We start from the raw sequence: 23,704 nt of genomic DNA, 5'->3' as shown, positions 1-23,704 counted from the left end.
TTAAAAAAAAATGACAAATGCAGACGCTCATACAAACGCACATACACTTAATCCCTATAAACACACACGTACATCATATCTCTATAATTACCTCTGAAAGACAGAGCGGACACATCATTTTGAAGTTCACAATTATTTGTTTTCGAACGGGCTAAGTTGACAATTATTGGGGATGGTCGACGTGCGGGCTGAGAGTATCTGTCACTGTAATTGCCATTCGCCGCCCCTGCGATCGGTCGCCGAATCTTCTCCCCCGCCCTCCCTCCCTCCCGTCGTCGACTGCATGCGTGGACTACATCTACAAGTGCCGGGAGACGGAAAGCGCGCCCGTTATGATTGGTGTCAATTAAGCACGAGGCACTGTTACCCTACGTTCGGGGCTCGGTTTCTGACGAAAGACGTGCCCATGCATGCACATGCGGTTCACAAAATGGTCCCAAACCTGAACTACTAATTCAGCGTGTCACGTTCAACACATGACTGTTAATTCGACCCATGTATCCATTAAGGGCATGTACAACAGTTCTATCTTAGGTATGCCACGTAGGATAAATGATAAGATGGAGGAGAGAGAAATCATAAGAAAAGGCTTGTCTTCTCTTATTTTAGAGAAGACAAGAGATGATCTCTTAGCACAATATGTCTCATCATATTTTTAGGAATAGCTAGTTATTGAAGTTAAGGCTAAGAGATAACCCATTGTATACATGTTCTTTTGTCATCTCTAAATCACATGCAAGACTTAAGATAAGACTATCTTATCAATCATTGTACATGCCCTAACTAGCTCCATTCCGTCTAGCTGGTCACAAGCCTGTGAGCGGAGCGGGTAGTGGGGGTCAGATCCGGATAACTCCATGGTCGGCTACGGCCGGCCGCGATGGCGACGACCCTCGAGGGCGCCGATTTTCTTCTTGGAGACGTCGGCTGGCCGGGTCTGCCCTACCTCTTCCACCACACTGCCACTTGGGTCAAAACCCTAACTGTGATGGGCGGCGACAGCGCTCTGGGCCCCATGTCTTTCTTGAAGGAATCACCGTGAGAGCATTGTGGTGGTGGGCATCGTGTGGGCTCGTTGGCAGCTGTAGAAGACGATGAGGGCCCAATAGGTGAGCGGTGTTCTATCTACCGCATCGAAGATGATGGTGATGGCGTGCCGAAGTGGAGCCTCAGTGTTGGACGCGGGTTGATGGACAAGCGCATGCCGGTGTGCTGTTTGGCATTGTGGCGGCGCCGAGGCAGTTTGGCCTGACAAGGTTAATGCGTTGATCACTCCACATAGCAGTTATCAAGAACTTAATTTAGAAGTTATTTTTTGAAAGGAATGTTAATTTAAAAGTTGTTATTCTACGCACACCCACTTTAATTGTAAATTCGAAAAGAAATATTAGAAACAAATCTGGAATTTGGGTATGAAACTTGACCGCCATTCTATTCACATGTGAAGTTTTTTTAGGAAATGACACCTAAGGTATCCACAGTGAAGAAAATGCAATATGACCTTGCTATTTATTCAAACAGTGTTTTCAAATATAGTTTTGATTTGCCATTTTTTTCCCAGAATATCATGGATGTCATTTCTACGTGAAACTTTGTACACGAGTATACCATTCGACCACATACGTTACAAAAAAAATCACGTTTTTTCCTAGCGTTTTTTTAATTTACTATTCACAAATGGTCTCTGTGGAAGCGGCATGTTAATACGTCCATTTTGCATCATGTTTTCTTACTGTTATTTATAATGTTCTTATCATAATAATGCTTTTTGGAGTAATTCTAATGCCTTTTCTCTCATAATTTGCAAGGTACACACCAAGAGGGAGAATTCTAGCAGTTGGAAATCTGGACTTGAAAAAGTTACGTCAGGTTACCTATTCTGCACAACTCCAAACAAGCTGAAACTTCACGAGGATTTTTTATGGAATAAGTAAGAATTACTGGAACAAATAACTACCAGAGGGGGGCCACCAGGGGGCACAACCCACCTGGGCGCGCCAGGCCCCCCAGCGCGCCCTGGGGGGTTGTGGCCTCCTCGGCCCACCTCCAGTGCCCATCTTCTGATATATAGGTCGTTTTGACCTAGAAAAAATAAAGGGAGGACTTTCGGGATGAAGCGCCGCCGCCTCGAGGCTGAACTTGGGCAGGAGCACTTTTGCCCTCCGGCGGAGCGATTCCGCCGGGGGAACTTCCCTCCCGGAGGGGGAAATCATCGTCATCATCATCACCAACAACTCTCCCATCTTTGGGAGGGCAATCTCCATCAACATCTTCAACAGCACCATCTCATCTCAAACCCTAGTTCATCTCTTGTGTTCAATCTTGTTACCGGAACTATAGATTGGTGCTTGTGGGTGACTAGTATAGTGTTGATTACATCTTGTAGTTGATTACTATATGATTTATTTGGTGAAAGATTATATGTTCAGATCCAATATGCTATTTAATACTCCTCTGATCATGAGCATGTTTATCATTTGTGAGTAGTTACTTTTGTTCTTGAGGTCACGGGAGAAATCATGTTGCAAGTAATCATGTGAACTTGATATGTGTTCGATATTTTGATAGTATGTATGTTGTGATTCCCTTAGTGGTGTCATGTGAACGTCGACTACATGACACTTCACCATATTTGGGCCTAAGGGAATGCATTGTGGAGTAGCAATTATATGGTGGGTTGCGAGAGTGACAGAAACTTAAACCCCAGTTTATGCGCTATTCCGTAAGGGACCGATTGGACCCCAAAGTTTAATGCTATGGTTAGAATTTATTCTTAATACTTCTCTCATAGTTGCGGATGCTTGCGGGAGGGTTAATCACAAGTAGAAGGTTCGTTCAAGTAAGAACAACACCTAAGCACCGGTCCACCCACATGTCAAATTATCAAAGTAGCAAACACAGATCGAACCAACATGATGAAAGTGACTAGATGAAATTCCCGTGTACCCTCAGGAATGCTTTGCTTATCATAAGAGACCGTTTTGAACTGTTCTTTGTCTCAAAAGGATTGGGCTACCTTGTTGCATGATAACCCACAAGTATAGGGGATCAATTGTAGCCTCTTTCGATAAGTAAGAGTGTCGAACCCAACGAGGAGCTAAAGGTAGAACAAATATTCCCTCAAGTTCTATCGACCACCGATACAACTCTACGCACGCTTGACGTTCGCTTTACCTAGAACAAGTATGAAACTAGAAGTACTTTGTAGGTGTTTTTGGATAGGCTTGCAAGAATATAAAGAGCGCGTAAATAAAAAGTAGGGGTTGTTTAGATAAAGACACAATAAAGTAAATATAGCGAGTGTGGAAAAGTGGTTGTAGGAGTTGCCAAATTGTCCCTAAGCAATTGACTAATTTACTAGACAGATAGCAAGTTTTTTGTGGGAGAGGCCACTGCTAGCATGTCATCCCTTACTTGGAATTCTATGCACTTATGATTGGAACTATTAGCAAGCATCCGCAACTACTAACGTTCATTAAGGTAAAACCAAACTATAGCATTAAGATATATTGGTCCCCCTTCAATCCCGTATGCATCAATTTCTATGCTAGGTAGAAGCTTCTGTCACTCTTGCCCTCCAATACATAGTCCTATCAACATATAACTAACCCTATGGTGTGATCCACGCGCGCGCTCATATGATGGGCACCAAAGGACAGCAACATAACCACAAGAAAATTAAATCAATCATAGCAATTCATCAACCACCGATAGGACAACGAAAATCTACTCAGACATCATAGGATGGCAACACATCATTGGATAATAATATGAAGCATAAAGCACCATGTTCAAGTAGAGGGTACATCGGGTTGTGGGAAAGTGGACCGCTGTAGATAGATGGGGGAAGGTGATGGAGATGTTGGTGAAGATGGCGTAGGTGTTGGTGAAGATCGCGGTGATGATGATGGCCCCCGGCGGCGTTTCGGCACCACCAGAAGCGAGGGGGAGAGAGCCCCCCTCCTTCTTCTTCCTTGACCTCCTCCCTAGATGGGAGAAGGGTTTCCCCTCTGGTCCTTGGCCTCCATGGCATGGGAGGGGCGAAAGCCCCTCCGAGATTGGATCTGTCTCTCTGTCTCTCTCTGTTTCTGCGTTCTCGTCCGCTGCCCTTTCACCGTTTCGTATATATATATGCAGATCCGTAACTCCGATTGGACTGAAATCTTCGCCGTGATTTTTTCCTAAAAATTAGCTTTCTTGCGGCCGAAGAAGGGCATCAACCGCCTTACGGGGAGCCCACGAGGGTCAGGGGCGCGCCCCCCTGCCTCGTGCCTCCCTCGGGCACCGTCTCGCATGGATTTTTCTTCTGGAATTCTCCAAATATTCCAAAAATATTCTCCGTCCGTTTTTATCCCGTTTGGATTCTGTTTGACATGGGGTTTCTGCGAAACATAAATCATGCAACAAACAGGAACTGGCACTGGGCACTGGATCAATATGTTAGTCCCAAAAATAATATAAAAGGTTGCCAAAAGTATATAAAAGTTGTATAATATTGGCATGGAACAATAAAAAATTATAGATACGACGGAGACGTATCATTGCACTTTTGTTACTACTATCGTTACTTGCTCGTTACAAATTATATTGCTATCAAACTACTCCACTACTTACAATTTTAGCACTTGCAGACACTACCTTACTGAAAACTACTTGTCATTTCCTTATGCTTCTCGTTGGGTTCGACACTCTTACTTATCGAAAAGAGCTACAATTGATCCCCTATACTTGTGGGTCATCACATGTTCACCAAATCCGCATCAAATATTACTAGGCATACTGTGTTTGGTGCAAAGGGTTTTTCTTTGCTTGAAAGCAGTTGTGGATTTCTGCCCTTGAGAAGTTAATTCTCACATTTGAAAATATCATCCTTTCTTAGAAGCTCAGCTCGTTCACCTAAATAAAGTGGGAAAGTTCATTGCAATTTCTGCAAGCTCAACTAAATATACAGTGGAAAGTTGATTGCTTTTCTTGCTCATATTTGCAAAAGTTTATGGCTAATTATGTGAATGTTTATTTAAATGAAAAAATGGATACTTAGATTACGAGTATGCCCCAATGTGTCCATGTAACAGACACATTCTTCATGGGATATAAGAATTTTTCTTTTTCTGTGCATCACAACAAAGTATTTATCCACTACGTGCATCTATATGGATCTCATACATGGTTTTTGTATGACTGTTGTTGACGATGTTCTACATTTTAAACTGCGATAAAACACATTTGTTTGCTAATATTTTGACTGAAACTGCTACATAGGAAGCAGGTGGAAACCAAATGTCTGTGTGGCGGTCCTTGTGGAGCTCTTCAACACAGGAACTATACTGTTAGGCAAGGTAGCATTTGATGGCGACATGTTTGTATTCTCATTGCTCTGTTATAGAAGCATTCTAGGTGTCATTTTCATCTTGCCATTTGCCCTACTCCTCGAAAGGTCATAAATTTTAACCATTGATTCAAGAATATGTATGACAAATCCGCAGAGGGAAGTGGAAAGAATCGGATACAAAGGCTCTTGCATGGCTCTTCATCAATGCTTTTGTCGGGTATAGACGCTCGATGAACTACCCTATATATGTTCACATCAAAATCAATCAGCTGAATTAGTACTACCATGGACACTGCAACTAGGGGGCGCTCGCCCCCCTCCCCCCTTCCGGCTTTCCTCTACTAATTAATTAAAATTACTAGTAACCTTGTCCTTGCGCGGTGATTTCGTTCTAAGGCTTTTATCTATGATTTCCCCTAATAGGCATAACATGATTTGATTTTTTTATCCTTGTTCTTGACCGGTAATAATGTAGCGTTTCCAATAATGCAGGCGAAAGTTTAAAGGTGTATCCATGGAAACATTGGCCATCAGTGTTCACCTGTGTTCTTGGTGACTTGCAAACATGTGTCACAGGAATATTTTTATGAAGGGACAAACTTGCCTGGCAAGTAGGATGGAACATTTAACTATTTACAATTGTCTACTCGGCAAGTCTTTTCCAGAATGTGTTCAATTCTAGAAAACCTTTACTATTGCCTAAATATTCACTACTTTGTCAAATCTAATTAATAATCCACTATATGTATAAGTTAATCTTAGTTTAGTGAGCAAAAATCAAGCAACCCAACCAAGATAGGTTCTGATTGTAGATACAAGAGAACTTGTAAGGAAAAGATTGGTTAGAGATTATTTTGTGGTGTATTCAACCTTTATTCTATCTACCAAAATTAGGGCCTATTTGATTTGCATGATTCTAAGAACATGGGAATAGGAAAAACATAGTATTGGAATGTCATGCTCATCTCAATCCTATAGGATTTTGGTTTAATTGCATCAGAGGAAAAAAAGTATTATTTCAAACATGTTTGAGTGGATGCTAGAAATCCTATGGGAAGCTGTACAAAGAAGTCCTTATGAAAAATTCCTATAGGATTCAATCCTATGAATCAACAACCAACATAGGAAAAATTCCTGAGGATTCTAATCCTCCAACATTCCTATGAGAATCCTTTGAATCAAAGGGTCCCAATGGGCATATCATTGTTAAAAGTTAAATGTTAACTAAGTTCAAAATTGTAAAAACTTACTTACGAGGACTTCCTATATGGTTTGAGATCCAACTCCTTCACGATGTTGAATATTAAAAGCAGTTGTTTCTATATTTTTTATTAACTTGGTAGTTAAAAACTATAGGAAATAATGTGGCACATACTTGATTTTGAACAATTGCTGGACTTAGCACAACCGCTAAGTATTGGTTGAATATATATATATATGTTGTGGAAAAGTGGGGCATTGTATTTCCACCAATGTTCAACACATTATCGATTGTCTTCACCATGGTTCTTGGGGCATTATTACTAGGAGAAAGCATCACATTGGGAGAGTTATGTGTATCTTGATCTAGTATTCGGACTCATATTCAAGTATTTTTGTTTTCTTGTATGTATGTATGTATTATAATTGGACATAATGTCTTTGTTCCCGGGGTGTGTGTATTCTCAATGTAGCTACCATTATCTAACAAAATTGCACAAAATTGTAAAGTGTGACTTGAAGAAAAAATAGCCTAGGGAGAACTCAAAAGTGCCTTTATTTAATTTCAAGAAAATGGTGTTTAAATATATTTGTGCTTATCATGATGTATGTATAATCAGGGATAGAGCTAGGAATGTTATACAGGGGGCAAACACAAGTTTTTAGACTATTTTGAGCTAATAAAGAGGAGGTTGTTTGAGAAAATAATCACATGGGGGGGGGGGGGGGGGGGGGACATGGCCCCAACACACCCCTAGCTCAGTCCCTGTGTATAACTGATGAGTTGTGTAAATGTAGTGACCCCTATAGAACAATGTAGCCTAACGAATGTTGTGGTTTAGTTTTACATTTTCACTAAATTACATCAAATATCATAGCTTGACAGTTTCTTGCTTTAACGTTTATACTATATACTCTTTATTCCATAATTGATACATTTTACTGTTATATGGCAGCTTGTTGGGTAGTGCATTGGTTTTCAGTGGTTTGTGTATGTACCTCTATGGAAAGGCCAAATAACTCTGCACGAAGACGACATCATATTCAAGCACCGAAAAGCTTCAGGCGCAACCTACCCATACTCAAAGTGTGAGGACCCAAGATTTGGTCCTTGATTTTGGGGAAGCTAGTCTCAAGTGAGCTCTGTATTAGCAGCTGACACCAATTGTGGTTAACATGTGAGATATAGTAAACTAAAACGGTTTGACCAATCCCAAGATATGTCATGATGCATTAATGTTTTCCAGTGAAGTAAACCACTAGTTTACATGGTATCTATCTTATTGGATTATACAATTGTGATGCCATCTAGGACAATATCTTCAACTTGACAACACATGCAATTGCACAAACTAGTGATTTGGGTGTTATGTGTCTACATCACGAAACGCTCGCTCAATGTATTAGCAGGACGCACATGCGAGCGAGGTGTTAGTGTTTTGTTGGACAATTTTTTTGTATGTTATGATATAATAACATTATTGTTAGTATTTCCCGGTGTTGCATTCTTCTTATTTAAGAGCATCTCCAACAATCACGCTATATAAGCACCGCGCTAGAAATTTTGGTTTTTTGCGCGCGCGCAACCGCTCCGGGAGCTCCAGCAGAGGCGCAATAACCGCGTGCACGGCATAAAGAGTTCAACGCGTGGTCCGAAATGCCATCGCGCCGCGTTTATTTGCTGCGCCCGCTACCACCCGCCGCGCACTCGAGCGGCCGCTCGCGACTTCCACCTACCCCGACTCAGGCGCTGGCGCCGCCACCCGCACCACCCCATTTGTTCCGGCGACCATTCCGGCGCTTACATGGCCTATCCCCGCGCCGCCGCTGCTTCCTCCGTCTCCCTGCAGTCGCCGCCGTCCCTCGCGCGCGCCATTCCTCCGACGAACAGCGCCTGGCCACCCACTGCCGCTCAGCGCTCACAAGGTGTTCGGCAAAACGCTTGCAAGGTATGTATTGCTTCAAATTCACATTTTTACATGAATTTGGTGCATGTTGTTTGTAGTTTTTGTAGCCTAGATTAAATTGAACATTGTAGATGAGTTCGTCATATGATTCTTCCGAAGAAGAATTTGATATTGAAGAGGAGGAGGATCTTGCTATGATCCTAGCTATGCACATCAATAAAAAAACCGAAGCACGGTGGTTCGGTTATGGGTCGGCGAAAAATTAGGAGGGATAGGATCGATGCCCACAACAGATTGATGAGGCACTATTTTGTGGATAATCCCATGTACCCCGGGTCGTACTTCCGGCGCCAGTTTAGGATGAGCACCGAGTTGTTCAGGCGCATTGCAGAGAAACTACCGAGCCATGATAGGTTTTTTCAGCAAAGGAGGAATGCCGCCGGAGAGCTCGGGCATAGCACCTTTCAAAAGGTGAAAGCCGCTTTGCGTATGTTGGCATACTGTACTCCGGCTGATCTAGTTGATGACCACTTGGCCATGGGTGAGAGTCAAGCCATCATGTGTGTCAAGGGCTTCGCAGTCAGAATTGTGCAAGTGTTTGGCCCGGAGTATTTGATATCTCCCAATGCGGAAGACGCCGCAAGGCTTTTGTAGATGAACAAAGCTCGCAGGTTCCCGGGTATGCTTGGATCAATAGATTGCATGCATTGGAGTTGGAAGAACTTTCCTAAGGCATGGCATGGACAATTCCACGGCCAAAAAAAGGGTTCCACTATAATCCTTGAAGCAGTGGCCAATCAAGAGACTTGTATTTGGCATGCTTTTTTGGAATGCCTGGATCTTTGAATGACATCAACGTTGTTAATCGGTCACCACTGATGAATAAGATTGCAAATGGTGAACTGCCACCTGTGCAGTTTGTAGCAAATGGCCATACATACAACTATGACTACTATCTTGCGGATGACATCTATTCAAAGTGGAAAACATTTGTGAAGCCGTTGAAAAAACCGGAAGGTAAGAAAAATCTTGATTTCCACAATGCTCAGGCGGTGGCTAGAAAAGATGTGAAGAGAGCTTTTGGGATTTTGCAAGTCCAATTTGCCATTGTGAGAGGAACGGCTAGATTTTGGGATCAAAAGATGCTTTGGTATATCATGCACAATATGATCATCGAGAATGAGCGTGGCCAATATTTAGACTACTCTCAGTATGAACTCTTGGGACATCCCGTGCGAGTGCGGCGGAGGGATGTGAGGGTGGCCCGTTTTGTTGCCTCCTATCATGCCATTTGACGTGCCAAAACGCATGATGATCTTCAGAAGGATCTCATCGAGGAGTGGTGGGCATGGAATGACCGACAAAGAGCATCATGAGTTGTATGTTTGATGTTGTATTGTTGAACTATTTGTTCTATTGCAAGATAAACTATTTGTTTGAGTTGTAATAATTTAAATTGAACTATTTATTGGTGATTTTTTTTGTTTGTGTTTGATCTTCTTGGTTGTGTTTGGAGTGCATATGTTGTTTGTGCGAGAGCACGCGCAGTTTTTTTTTCAGCGGTTCGCACGCGCTAAATTTTTCAGCAGCCGCTGGAGTAAGCGCTCCTCGCTGCGCAAAAACTGACGATCAGCACGTTGCAAACGCTTTTTCTGCGTGGCGCGCGTTGTTGGAGATGCCCAAGCCGTCTCCAACATTGTTTCACACAAATGCTCATTAGAGTATAACCTTATAGATGTTCAAAACAACATATGCGAGAAGTATTCAAATACTGGAGGGAGAACGGTATTTTCTCTGAGCAATTTGTTTGTGGAGATTTCACGAATACTGAACTAAATTTGGAATTCAGATACTACAATACAAAATTCAGGCGAAGCGTGCCACGGAGGGCATCCCTCTCCCCCTCCCCACCATGCCGCCGCCTCCCATCTCAGGCGAGATCCGGCGGGCGGCGATGAAGCGCCCCGCCCTGCTCGCCGTCCCCGCCCTCCTCCTGCTCTCCCTCTCCTTCCTCCTCCTCAGGCCGTCCTCTTCCCCGCCCCTCCTCCCCTCCGCGCGCACCACCGACCACGACCCCGGCCACCGCCGCCGCCTCAGCGTCTACGTCGCCGACCTCCCGCGCGCGCTCAACCACGGCCTGCTCGACCTCTACTGGTCGCTCCCGGCCGCCGACGCCCGCATCCCGGCCTCCTCCGACCCGGACCACCCGCCGCCGCGCGACCACCCGCCCTACCCCGCCAGCCCCCTCATCCGGCAGTACAGCGCCGAGTACTGGCTCCTGCGCTCCCTCCTCGGCCCCGCCGCCCCCGCGTCCGCGGTGGTGAGGGTCGTCGCCGACTGGAGGGAGGCCGACGTCGTGTTCGTGCCCTTCTTCGCCACGCTCTCCGCGGAGATGGAGCTCGGGTGGGGCGCCACCAAGGGCGCCTTCCGCAGGAAGGAGGGGAATGGTGACTACCGCCGCCAGCGGGAGGTCGTCGACCGCGTTACCGCCCACCCGGCCTGGCGCCGGTCCGGCGGCCGCGACCACGTCTTCGTCCTCACAGGTAACTCGGCTGGGGAACTCCGGATCTTGTACTTATAATGCACTAACCCCACAAATATAAGCATTGCTTTCATTGATTTATTAATGGTTTTCTCAGCCAAGGAAGTGGCTTAACTTCAAATGTCACTAGTTAAGAAACTTTTACTGTGGATCATGCAAGTGTGTATACATATTAACACACTTTGAAAGAATTTTATCTGCAATCACCGGAGAACCCTGATAATGCATTAACCCGCAAATTAGAAATACTTTTTGCATAATTTTAATTCATGTCAGCATAACTAGTTAAGCTTATTGGTTTCGTAGGATTTCACAGCCAGGTAGTGGCTTACCTGAAATATACCAGTTATCTTCCAAGTGTGTGTACATATTAGCGCACTTGGGCATTGGACTGAGAATACTGTATTTTTATGCAATTGGTGCCAAAGTTTGGCGTATTGCTTCTGTCTTCGTGAAGATTGATTTTCCTAGCAGCTTATTTTTCTTCTGGTTGCTCAGGTCATGTTAAATATTGAGGCATTCTTTGACAGACCCTATGGCAATGTGGCATGTCCGGGCGGAGATTGCTCCAGCAATTCTACTGGTGGTTGATTTTGGCGGCTGGTACAAACTCGATTCAAAATCTGCAGGCGGCAACTCTTCAAAAATGATACAGCACACTCAGGTGTCATTGCTCAAAGATGTCATTGTGCCTTACACACATTTGCTCCCTACCCTGCACCTGTCAGAAAATATGGATCGCCCCACTCTTTTGTACTTCAAGGGAGCCAAACACAGGCATCGGGTACATACTATTAATCATAAAATAAAGCTCTTGATTTATGCATTATATTTGGAAAGGTTTATCTGCAATCTGGATTCCATCTTGTACCTGACTAGTCACTTCATTGCTTGGGTTTCATCATTAATTTCATAAAAAATGTGAAAATGTGTACATATAGTGCTTGTGATTTACTTCTTGAGCCTGGGTTGCATTGTTTTTATTTTTTGCCAGCTTTGAAATTCCTGAAATTGCTTATCACATACTCCCTCTATACACTAATGTAAGACGTTTTTGCAGTTCAAATTAAACTGTAAAAATGTCTTATATTAGTGTACAGAGGTAGTATGTAATACCTGAAACTAGCACTCTTAATAAAAAAAATAAACTTATGGTAAATGGTTCATTCTACTTGAAGATCTTCAAATATATGCGAGGCTAGACCTTTCAAACATAAATGTTTGGCTCTATTTTTAATGTATCTATTATTCTATTCCAGAAAGTATGATTTGAACCATTGTGCTTTAAAAACACTGAAAAGCACTGTGCTCTCAATGGGACTTTATTGCTTATGCAGTCTACATAAATAGAACTCCATGGCATAGTTTTTATCGTTCTGATACCTTTTTTAAAGATTTATATTGACAACAGAAATACACGATTAAGCTGTAGCATTAAGTTGCCCCCATGATTTGTATATCTGAGTGAAGTAACTAACTTCGGCCTAGGTTATACTGCTTGCAAAATACTAATTTAAACCACCTATCTGATTAATTCACGTATTTATTTCAGGGTGGTTTGGTGCGTGAAAAACTGTGGGACTTGATGGTTAATGAGCCTGATGTTGTCATGGAAGAAGGTTTTCCTAATGCCACAGGACGTGAACAATCAATAAAAGGGATGCGGACATCAGAATTTTGCTTGCACCCAGCTGGGGACACCCCAAGTTCATGTCGTCTGTTTGATGCCATTGCAAGTCTTTGCATACCAGTCATTGTCAGCGATGACATTGAGCTTCCTTTCGAAGGGATGATAGACTACACAGAATTCTCCATTTTTGTGTCAGTCGGTAACGCAATGAGACCCAAATGGCTAACGAACTACCTAAGGAATATCTCCAAGCAGCAGAAGGATGAATTCAGAAGAAACCTGGCTGGAGTCCAGCATATCTTTGAGTACGAAAACACTCACCAAAGTAGCAAGGTCTCTGCCCCAGAAGATGGTGCTGTGAACCACATTTGGAAGAAGATTCATCAGAAGTTGCCGATGATTCAAGAAGCGGTCATCCGTGAGAAGCGGAAGCCTGAAGGCGCATCAATCCCACTTCGGTGCCATTGTACCTGACCATCTCTCTTAGTCGCTGATCCTCAACGAAAAGCTCAGCTGACTGCAAGTCAATTAATTTTTTTCCCCTGGTAGTTGCAAATATGAGCATGTAACTGTAGGCAGATACTTCTTCATCCTTTTTGCACTATTTAGGAATGATTTCCCATATTGCTCGATGAGCTGTTGTACGGGGTTTGTTTGTTCACTGAAGAAATTGTCCATTTGAAACGAATTGCGAAGGCTGGATACGGATTGATGTATATTGGTACAAATTGTTGAAAACAAATGTTTACCTAGACATGGGTGTCCTGATGCCTATATTTTTGCTTCAAAGGGGAAAAAGGAGATGAGAGAACTTCTGGTGGCAGTACAGGAGGAGCTCAAAACATTTGTTCATATATTCAATTTGCAGTGTTGCCAAACAACAGAAAGGCTACCAACATGGTGGCCAAGGGAACAGAGATATTGTCATCTACAACATCAGTTACAGGAATACACTCCACCACAGTGGCTGCCAGCGCAACGAGAACCAGTTTACCAAGCGCCTGATCCCAGCTGACATGGATGTAACCAAGCCACGAGAAATAGGACAGCATCCTGCAACAACAAAACAGAGAGAATACATCAGCAACGCCTTGCGAAATTCTATCAAGACAACGGGAGCGCGCCGCAAGAACCATACAGTGCAGATAGCAGGAACCCAGAGATGAACATCGCGGCACTCCCGACCCAGCTCTTCTTCTTGTTGAATGGCAGCTTGAGCGAGCCGAACCTTCTCCCGACAATGTCAGCAAAGCCTGCGAAGCCAAAATCAAGCAGGTGGAGAAACTCAGGGAAAACGAACAAGTCGTCAAGTGTAATGCGGTGTTTACAGGGCCTGTAACCAATTTCCGTCTTACCGTCACCACCGCTCATCATCGACAAGGAAACGATCCCGATCGGGGAGTCCCGCCAAAAGACTAGAACAATGATCAGTAGCACGATGACATAGTACAGAGGGCCTCGCAGCAATTCCCTGTCAGAGACCATAATAGATTGTATCAGGGAGGTGCCGTCTCAAAGAAGAACGGAGGATCACAACTGAATATCATCGCTGGCACATTGGGATTACTCTCGTTTTCCTTCACGGGTCACCGATTTTACTAGAGCTTCGTCGGAGTAGAAGCCGAGCCCGTAGGTGAGAAGCCTTACGCAGTTCAGGAACGGAACTACCGCTGCGAAGAACCGTGCACTGGTAGAATTGCTGCAAAACAGAGCATCTCTATGTTAAGATCTCTACTGATGCAAGCATTTTGAGCATAAGAAGTTGGAGGAGTACCTGAAGAGTGGCCATGAAGCCATGAAAAAGACCCCGGATAGCACATGCACAACCTTCCTGCTCAAGCTCTGCCTTCAATGGTGACAAGTACCACAAATTAGCAACCAAGCAAGGAGCCAGACGAGGTAGTTATTGATCAATTCGTGTCTGATCAATCGAAATAACTAGGCCAGTTTTTTTACTGTGCATGCTGAGATTTAGTCATTAGTTTAGAGCAGTGGCAAGCTGACAGCAGGAAGCTCAATCTGGACGACCTTTAACTGAATCAAGTTCAGTAAACAAATACAGTAGTAATCTCCCTAGTGATTGATGTTTTTCTAGAAGATCAGGGAGGCTCTAGTGATTGATGTTACTAGTTGAGTTCACTGTTACTAGTAAACAGATCACAGCTAGTCAGTGAGTTACTAGTAGTACGTATTAATGGGAGGTCGGGTGAGAGAGCGGAGTGCACGAGACCTGTTGGACGAGGCGGCGCTCGGTGAGCGCGTCGAAGGCGCGCACGAGGGAGTATGCCCCGGCGGTGACGAGCAGCGTGGCGCCGCCGTCCCGCAGCAGCATGGACGCCGCCGGCGTCGAGGCCGAGGCCGCCAGCGCCCCCGCCACGGCCGGGACGCCGGCCGCGGCGACGAGCCACCGCCTCGGCCTCCGGGCGGCGAGGTCGGGGGCGGAGATGGAGCGCGCGAGCAGCAGCGAGGTCGGGGAGGAGGGGAGCGCGGGCCGCGCCGCCGCCATGAGAAGTGAAGGAAATGGGCGCTGGAGAGTGGAGACAGGGACGCGACGAGGGAGCGGGCGGGGAGCCAGGCGGATTTGTCGGGGCGCGCGCTCGGGGACGGCGATTGGATCGGGGGATATTTTTTAAACGTGATGGGAACAGCGGTTGGTTGGACGCGGCGGCGTACTTCCCGTGCCGTGCGCGGTGCTGGTGAATCTAGCGGCAGCCCCCGCCGCCACATTGGTCAGTAGGCGGGCGGGGCCAGATGGACCGATGTGGACAGTGCCGATGGTACCCCAAGGGGACTGGGTGCGCTGTCGACCGTCCCTAGGCTTGCCGGACCACCGTCAGTCTACAGCATCACCGGTCAAGGATGTTTTCCCTTTATTTATTTATTTCATTCCAGAGAGATACTTCCAAAGTTCCGATCTAATAATAACCGGCTTTGTGGACCACCTAAGAGCAACTCCAACGGGTCGACCGGCGTTTTTGTTCGCTTTTTGTCCGTTTGGTCGGCCGCCCGCCCGCCGTCCGTCCTCTTTTAGTTTTGGGTCGGCAGTGCGCCCACCGGGCCGACCCATTTCATGACCGCGCGCGTTTTAGATCATGTCGTCGCCCTGGTTTTGGCGCTCCAGCGCGCGGGAGGAAAGCGGCCTAACGCGCACTGGTTTGGCGCTCCAGCGCGCGGGAAAGGTTCGCGCGCGCCGCGGCCGGCGCTCGTTATAAAGAAGGCGCTCCCTCCACACTCTGTCCGCCGCCCACTCGTCTCCCCCCCCCTCACTAGCCTCGCCGCCTCTGCACCACCATGTCGATCCGCCGCCTGGGCGCTTCGGATTTTCGCGGAGTCCGCGAGCGCCGCTCCGGCGCCTTCTCCTCCGAGATCTGGTTTCGCGAGAAACGTCTCATCCTCGGCACCTTCGACACCGCAGAGGAGGCGGCCCGCGCGCACGACGCGTCGGCGTGGCGCCTCCTGAGGCCTCGTCGGGATATGAATTTTTCAAACGTGTCCAGCCAGCGGGCACAGGATCTGGCGCCTCTCCCGCGGCTTTTCACCGACGAGGATCGTCGTGTCCACCGGAGGCGGCAGCATCGCCTCGCCATCGCGGAGAAGGACGTGGAAGCCTTGGTGGCGTGGCGCTCGTCGACGAGCGCCAGTTCTACAAGCAAAGGAGGTTGGAGAGGGACGCGAGGAGGAGGGAGCGAGCCGCCTATCGGGAGGACAAGCGTTCGCGGAAGCAGGCAGCTCAATTGAAACTGAAGCTACGAGAAACGTCGGGTTGGGACTTTGAAGACGAGCAGCATGCTGACGCCTACATTCAGACGTCGGAGGAGGACATTACCGAGTCGGAGTCAGAAAGCGACGAGTAGTGGTCTTTTCTTTTATCTGTGTATGCTAGAACTATCTATGTATCCATTTTTATCTGAAAAAATGGTCGGCGGCGTCGGCGACGTAGCAGGCGGGCGAGGGTGTGAATCCAATGTGCCACCGACCAGCGGGCCCGGTGAGGAAGAGGGCGAGCGCGCGCGTCCGCCGCGTGTCCGCGCAAACGCAAATCAGGCTCAAAAATGGGACGGGAATGGGTCGGCAGGCGTCCGTTTGAGTCGGCGCGTTGGGCCGGCTTTTTTGTCCGCGCCGACCCAAACGGACGGCCGCGGACGAAATGGGTCGCCCCATTGGAGTTGCTCTAACAATGGCAACAAACACTAAAACAGATCAAAGGCGAGCAACACATCGGCGCGGGGGTAGGGCAGGGGCTGAAATCCTCCCCACCTCCATGGCCTAAAGGCCATTCGAGGACGGGGCAGACTGGCGGCGGCGCCAGCGGGAGGAGGAGAGCATAGGGTCTTTTCTTGTGTGGAGGAGGAAAGAATGCATGCATTTGGACTTTGGGTGTTTTGCACGCAAAAGCCAAATTTTACATCACTTTTTTTGGACGCCGGTAATTGTCACACATGTGGCATAATGGACACCCGGCCACACGACTCGTCCGATCGTACCCAGGAGACAGCCCACATGACTCTGTGTGGGTGAACATTAAAACTACCCACACATTCGGACGCAGCTACGACGGCTCACACGCCCCTGTGTGGCAACTGCTCACCCCCACCCCATGAGCGCGAACGTGTGGGTAATCAACTTTAGTTGTCATGTGTAATTAACTATTGTTGCCATGTATCATTAAATATAGTTGTCATGTGTAACTAATTAGAGTTGTCACGTGTGATCAAACCATAGTTGCAATATATGGTCAATCATTGTTACCCTGTCTGATTAACTAGTTGCCACATATGCACAATGTGTAACTAATTGGAGTTGCCACGTGTGGTTAAACCATAGTTGCCATGTATGGTCAACCATAGTTGTCGTGTGTGATCAACTAGTTACCACCGTGCGAGCGTCATGTGGAAGAAGAGCAGTTTCACCCACGTTCGGGCAAGCGTCGTGTGTCCGTTCAGGCGAGGAGCGCCCACACATGTGACACTAAATGCTAACGCGCACATGACGTTGGGTGCTTACTTGGCTCTCGATCTAGATGATAACTGTTTCAATATTCGTAGAAATGAATTGAACGACATCGACTGCATTTGGGCCATGTTGATAAGTGCCATCACACGTGTGGGCATTATCATTAAGGTTTTTTTTATTCTAGCACAACTGTAAACACTAAAGCGATCATAAGTGATAAGTTAAAGCAACAATGGTGCACTGAGATATTACGGGACTTTGATACCGACAAATCGTTGGGCCATTTGTTCTTTTTTCCGGCGTGCTGTCCCTCTTTGTATTTGGGGCGTAGTTAGAAATTCCACGGATTTGAGAGACGTGCATACCCGAGCAAGCTAGCCAACGATGCTTGACCTTCCCTCGTAAAGGATATAAGACAGGTCGCTGTTTTGGGTGTGGCTGCATGCAACCTTGGATTGTCTTGTGTTGGATGTTGTAACTAAGAGCATGGTTAGCTATAGCATGTTACCACGTTACCTATAATCAATGTAATAGTAGCTATAGTTAGCTATAAGTAAGTACTACCCCTGCTGCATCGCCAGAAGATGCCGAAAGTAGCGCATCATTGGGCGCCGTTCAAGCTACAGGCCACCCTTCGACTATGCTGTCAAGAGGGAGAAGCATGAACAAAGGTTGGTTACATGTGCATCTTGCAACACCAACTTGGGCCCGCTAGGCCATGTGATAGATAAAATGCCCCGAGCTACGTCTCGAGAGGTAGGAAGGGATGGAACGGCTAGTTTCCACTAGAATCACTGTACCAGACAAGCTGTGAGGGAGGTTGGGAGGAGCAACTAAACCAAATCGAATTTGTCATGATTTCTATGTGCTGACCTCGAGCACAACCCTAGTTCGAGTAGAAGTAGAGGGTAGGTCGTATTCTATGGTTACGATTCTATAAGATATGTCTTTTTAATTCCGTTGAAAATCTATTTTACGGTATAGGCGCTTATGACCTCCCCCTCTATGCTCACACCTGGTCACCGGCGGAGCTACGTGTTAGCAAAATAGGTTATGGCCCGCCCATTGTGTAGCAAATATATTGGAAATTGATGTGTAAATTGGGCCATCCTAGTAAAAGTAGTTGTCTTTCTTTGCACTGGCCCGCCCAGGTTTGCGGTTTTAGCTCCACCACTGCACATGGTCAAGACACAGTTCGTCCCGGAGATCCCCACCCCCACCATACGTGTTTGCTCGACTTATAGCATGAGAAGATGATGGAAGGCCTCACACAGGAGAGGAAGGCCTATGCTTCATGGTGACCTCACTGTTGATATCAACGCCAAAATAAACGAGAATCGGGAGCTCGTGCATAAGGCTACGAAGAGGATCGACGACACCGCAAGTAAGCCGTGGGCGGTCAGACGCGGGTGTGGCAGTGGCCCGGACGTCCGCAAAGCCCCCCATGCCTGTCTCCTGTCACGACCGGTTTTCCAATAAAAATATTTATTGAGAGACCGATCCCTTTTACGGACCAGTAAAGAAGAATTCCTTCTCACTAGTAGACAATATTTTGGTCACAGACGAAAATACCAGGAGTACTGAATATAATACAAGGTTGAGCGGAGACTGCTCAACAATTTATTACAAACACGCCAATAAAAACATAAAGGCGGATAGGGTGGCATAACTACTAACTCACGATAACAACGGTGGTGGAAATATCATAGCGGAGTGGGTGATATGACTCCTGAAAACTACAGCTCTTCGAGCGTCGGAGTGAGGCTCGAGGAGACTTATTGTGGGTGGCGGAAGCGTATATAATACAAGTGACCAACATCCAGGATCGCACGGGACTGACTGGGATTCCTCTAGGCGTCGGACTCACTATCAAACTCTTCATCCATGAGATCGCCTTCGTCTACATCTGGCCAAACCAACAAGCCAGGTGAGTACTATGAAAGTACTCGCAAGACAGTTCGGACTTAAGATATAACAAATGTAAACATGATGCATTTGAGCAGGATAACAAGCGCATTCAGACCTAGAGATAATACTGCATGGGAAATAAAAGAGAAGTCGGGCGGTAGTCCTCCCGAAATCCCAAAATAAATACTGGGTGCCAAACGAGGGTCTGAATGACCCCTCGAGAGGAAAAATGCAAGAATAACAATGCCGCAGTCGGGCGTCAGGGCGACACCACATAAAGGGTTTACAATAGAAAATATAAGATAGTGCATGCCACAGTCGGACGTCTGAGCGACATCGCATAAAGGGCTTATATCAAAAGTAAATAACAAGAGTGCCACAGTCGGACGTCTGAGCGACATCACATAAAGGGCTTATATCGAAAGTAAATAACAAACATGCCACAGTCGGACGTCTGAGCGACATCACATAAAGGGCTTCATAACTTAATACCTTAGTAGCTCAAGAATTTAGATCATAACAACAGAATAATCAAGTATGAGGTAAATAACAGGGGTTAGTCCATCCTTAGGAAAAATGTTTAACCAAGTTTACCACTCCAGTTTGGTTACCGGGGATAATGCCACGAGGACTTGACATAGATATGGATACACTGATCACGATACTTGACCTTGGATACGATGACTCAGAAAGATTTGACTCTGCAGAGTTTGTATTTTAACCACAGCCAACGGATTTCAGTAGTCACAGGGACTAGTTCCATTTACGGTGTTTTGGAAGAAACACATCTAACCAGTACACACCCATTCAACATTCCGAAGCCAGGAATCACCCTCGGCAATGTTCAAGAAAAACCTTGAGACGGGGAGGCTACAACCTCGCGTAGCATGGGATCAAATTTATATACGCGCGCTCTAAGGGGTGCCCCCCTCTCGGTCCCAACCGGAAACACCCATGCCCCCTGACTGGATGACTGGCTTTAATCCAGGGCCATGGAACCCTCATCCCGGCCCCTCTATTTGGTGTGTACACGGAAAGAGGTTACCCACTTACTAAACCGCATTCTGGCAGAAAACATGTGGTAGCACGGAAGGGGGAAGAACGATAACGTGACTCCGTCCACGTTAACGTCGGAATTTAACGGATGACGTAAGGCTGGCATGCTACAACAGTACCACCTTACTGCCCTTCATGTCACCACATGACTAGGCCATCTCTCATCAGAGATCATAGTAACTTCGGAACACGCAGGTAGTTGCCTTACATGCAACGAGATACTCACCGATGGTCATATGCCATGCACAACCATTCACGCAAACATGCAAAACACTAATCATATCAGAGGTTCAAACATGCTTGCCTGGTTCGGAGAAGTCGGAGTCTAGCTCGGCGAAGTTCGCGGCTCCGTCACCTCTCCCGGAACCTATGGTATAGCGAAAAACCATGCTAACGTGAAAACCAACGCGTGCATAAAAGTTGTTCCAAATTTTTTTCAAATAAATCCCATAAAAAACTAGACAAAATTATAAGAATGTCAGAAAAAGAATCACTCAAAAATCACTTTTTATTAAAAAGTTATAAGGGTTTCTGTCCAGGGACTCATCTGTAATGAAACAGAAAAGTTTCAGGGGCTAAACTGAGAAAATAGAAAACGGTTCGAATAGAAACGCGCCAGCCCACAGAGAAAACGCACTCTTCCCGAAGGCGCCAACAGAAAACGCTTCGGGGGTGAAAGAAGAGAGGCTGACGTGGGGGGTCCACATGTCAGGTTTGAAATATCTCGCCGGCGCCCGAAGGCTGCGGTGGTCGCCGGCGTCGAACCACGGCGAGTCAGGGGGATCGGAGTGTACCAAGAGTATCAGCGTGTCCTTCCGCGTCGGTGGGTGCTGGACTTGGACGTCGGGGAGCACCACGTCGACGGCGACACTTTCTCCGGCGGACGGTGGCTCGGGCGATGGTGGGGAACTCCGGTGGTGTGCTGCAAACTTCGAATTGAAGCGCGGGTCATAAGGAGGGATGCACTAGGGAGTTACTTGCAAGAGATGGGAGGCAGAGGTGCACGCACGGGAGCGAATCGAGCTGGATCCCGTGGCGGGTCACGGCGGCCGGAGTTGAGGAAGGAGACTCCCTCGGGGCTCTTCCAGTGGCTAGGCAGGGTCTTGGTGGAGTGCAGAGGTGGTGTGGGTACTAGCTGGAGCTCGGGGCCTCTATTTATAGGCGGCTCGAGGGGGTGGCCGTGAACAGAGAATCTCCGGCGAGCAATTACGGCGAGGCAGTGGATTGGCAGGGGGTTTAGGTGGCCAGGCAGCATCAGTGTGAGTTACTTGTCCCGTTCCACTGCTAAACTCGGTCGGGCATGGCGTAATGGCGTCGGTCTTCGTCGGGGTCGCCGTACTGGCACGGCGGCGGTAGAGAGCGCGCTCCGCGCCCAGCGGTTCACGACGAGGGTGGCAGCGCGCATGGGGGAGTGGAAGACCACGCGGCGGCCTCCGGTGGCTTGGGCGGCGCTGGACGGCGCCGTCTGCGCTGCGCCTCTCTCTGGCGGCCGCAAAGCCGCCGCTGGCGTCGGTCACGGGGCGGCGCACCTCCTCCTGCTCGTCGCCGACGCCCGCAACCTTCCAGGCGCTCGTGCGGAGCAGAGGACAAGGGGGAGGGGACAGGGAAGACGGCGACGCCGGGGCACTGGCGAGATCGACAACAGACACTGAAGAAACGACAGTGGTTCAGACACTGTTAACTGAATTTGACTGAACATGATATTGACAGTGCTCTGAAAGTGTTCGATGAAATGATATGGTATGAAGAAAATTTTTCCTGGAGCTGGGACTTGGTGAGGTGACCTCTCAATGCACCCAGAGGCTGCCTGATTTTTCTCAGAATTTTTGGAGAAGGATTTGAATGAATTTCATCAAATTTGGCAAATCTGGTCCAAACTTGCAGCAAGTATAGTTTGAAAAATTTGAACTGGAGACTAGTGGATCTTCATGGATCTTGGTTGAGGGTTCAGAGGACTAGGAAGGGAAAGTGGTTTGGGGGCAAAAATCAAAGCAGAAGGAGCAGTTCCTTTGTAAACCTCCAAGGATCAAGATATAAGGCAGAAATTGTTTTTGATAAGAAATAAATGGGAAAATTTATATGGAGAGGTTCAACTTGCTGGATTTGAAGTAAATCATGATTCAAAGATGAGGAAAGGTTTATGGGAGTGGATTTGCACTAAGGTCATGGAAAGAGAGATTTGTTGAAAGTGGCAAAGGATCATTCCAAAAGTCACAGGGCATTTTCAAAGAAATTTTCAAAGGACATTTTTCCCAAGTGAAAAGTATTTTGGTTTGAGTCCAATTAAAAGAAAGAACCTCCAAGACCAAAATCAAGTCTTGGGTGAAACCAAATAAAACTCTTGCCATAAAGAAAATATTTTGAAAGGGAGGGTTCTTTTGAAGGAAAAATTTAAATCACCTCCCTCCAGTCAAATAAATTTTTTGAAAAATCCAAATAAATTTTTTGGTTGTCACAACACCTACCCCCTTAGGAAAAATCTCGTCCTCGAGATTTCAGCTGATCCTCGAATAGATATGGATATTCTGCTTGGAGAAAAACTTCCCTTTCCCATGTAGCTTCATCCTCAGTGTGGTTGCTCCACTGAACTTTGAAAATTTTTGTTGTTTTCTGACGGGTCCTCCTTTCAGACTCTTCCAAAATCTTTACTGGCCTCTCTCTGTAGGTGAGATCTGGTTGCACATCAATGCTCTCATGAGATACATGCTTCTCCAGGTTACTTACACATTTTCTCAATTGTGAGACGTGGAACACGTCATGGACGTCTGACAGCTCCTTGGGTAGGTCTAATTGGTAGGCTACCGTGCCTCTTCGTGCAATTATACAGAACGGTCCAATAAATCTCGGGGCTAGCTTCCCCTTAATTTTGAACTGTTGCAGACCCCTCATAGGAGATACTCGGAGGTATACGGAATCACCGGGTTCAAAGCTGACCTCACGATGTTTTTGATCGTAGTAGCTCTTTTGTCGACTTTGCGCTGTCTTGAGTCTGTCCCTGATCTGCTTAACTTTCTCCTCGGCCTCTTTAAGCATGTCTGGGCCGAAGATACGGCTGTCACCTGTTTCTGACCAATTCAGTGGGGTACGACACCTCCGTCCGTACAATGCTTCAAAAGGTGCCATCTGTAAGCTGGCCTGGTAACTGTTGTTGTAAGCAAACTCGGCATACGGCAAAC

General features: G+C 46.7%; 3 protein-coding genes and 1 pseudogene across 3 annotated transcripts; 3 read left to right on the top strand and 1 right to left on the bottom strand.

The window, feature by feature from the left end:
- The first annotated feature begins 880 nt into the window (after positions 1–880).
- LOC141041369 (WAT1-related protein At5g64700-like) lies at positions 881–7,647 on the top strand (annotated as a pseudogene).
- Positions 7,648–10,312: 2,665 nt separating this feature from the next.
- On the top strand, positions 10,313–13,363 carry LOC109765949 (probable arabinosyltransferase ARAD1). The gene is made up of 3 exons (XM_020324714.4): positions 10,313–10,982; positions 11,512–11,765; positions 12,534–13,363. The coding sequence occupies exons 1-3, from the start codon at positions 10,352–10,354 to the stop codon at positions 13,083–13,085; spliced, it is 1,437 nt and encodes a 478-aa protein (XP_020180303.1). The 5' UTR covers positions 10,313–10,351; the 3' UTR covers positions 13,086–13,363.
- A 79-nt stretch (positions 13,364–13,442) lies between these two features.
- Positions 13,443–15,220, bottom strand: LOC109765950 (probable phytol kinase, chloroplastic). Its single transcript, XM_020324715.4, has 6 exons — positions 14,842–15,220; positions 14,386–14,453; positions 14,179–14,310; positions 13,967–14,082; positions 13,750–13,864; positions 13,443–13,664 (listed from the first exon to the last, which is right to left on the bottom strand). Exons 1-6 carry the CDS (start codon positions 15,115–15,117, stop codon positions 13,469–13,471), a joined length of 903 nt encoding a protein of 300 aa, XP_020180304.1. The 5' UTR covers positions 15,118–15,220; the 3' UTR covers positions 13,443–13,468.
- Positions 15,221–15,902: 682 nt separating this feature from the next.
- Positions 15,903–16,465, top strand: LOC109765957 (AP2-like ethylene-responsive transcription factor SNZ). The gene is made up of 2 exons (XM_020324722.1): positions 15,903–16,269; positions 16,389–16,465. The coding sequence occupies exons 1-2, from the start codon at positions 15,903–15,905 to the stop codon at positions 16,463–16,465; spliced, it is 444 nt and encodes a 147-aa protein (XP_020180311.1).
- Positions 16,466–23,704: the final 7,239 nt, after the last annotated feature.

The sequence above is a fragment of the Aegilops tauschii genome, chromosome 2, assembly GCF_002575655.3.
Source record: "Aegilops tauschii subsp. strangulata cultivar AL8/78 chromosome 2, Aet v6.0, whole genome shotgun sequence".
Taxonomy (NCBI): Eukaryota; Viridiplantae; Streptophyta; class Magnoliopsida; order Poales; family Poaceae; genus Aegilops; species Aegilops tauschii.
The sequence above is the reverse complement of the archived record's forward strand: the minus strand, read 5'-3'. Positions and strand labels throughout refer to the sequence as shown.

Excerpts from the sequence above, each read along its gene's own strand:
- LOC109765957 (XM_020324722.1), top strand. The coding sequence starts at position 15,903 with ATGTCGATCCGCCGCCTGGGCGCTTCGGATTTTCGCGGAGTCCGCGAG. Across the intron at positions 16,270-16,388 it reads CAGTTCTACAAGCAAAGGAG|ACGAGCAGCATGCTGACGCC; the intron begins GTTGGAGAGGGA and ends GGGACTTTGAAG.
- LOC109765949 (XM_020324714.4), top strand. The coding sequence starts at position 10,352 with ATGCCGCCGCCTCCCATCTCAGGCGAGATCCGGCGGGCGGCGATGAAG. Across the intron at positions 10,983-11,511 it reads CCACGTCTTCGTCCTCACAG|ACCCTATGGCAATGTGGCAT; the intron begins GTAACTCGGCTG and ends ATTCTTTGACAG. Across the intron at positions 11,766-12,533 it reads GAGCCAAACACAGGCATCGG|GGTGGTTTGGTGCGTGAAAA; the intron begins GTACATACTATT and ends TATTTATTTCAG.
- LOC109765950 (XM_020324715.4), bottom strand. The coding sequence starts at position 15,117 with ATGGCGGCGGCGCGGCCCGCGCTCCCCTCCTCCCCGACCTCGCTGCTG. Across the intron at positions 14,454-14,841 it reads AGCGCCGCCTCGTCCAACAG|AGCTTGAGCAGGAAGGTTGT; the intron begins GTCTCGTGCACT and ends CATTGAAGGCAG. Across the intron at positions 13,865-13,966 it reads GATGATGAGCGGTGGTGACG|GCTTTGCTGACATTGTCGGG; the intron begins GTAAGACGGAAA and ends TTGGCTTCGCAG.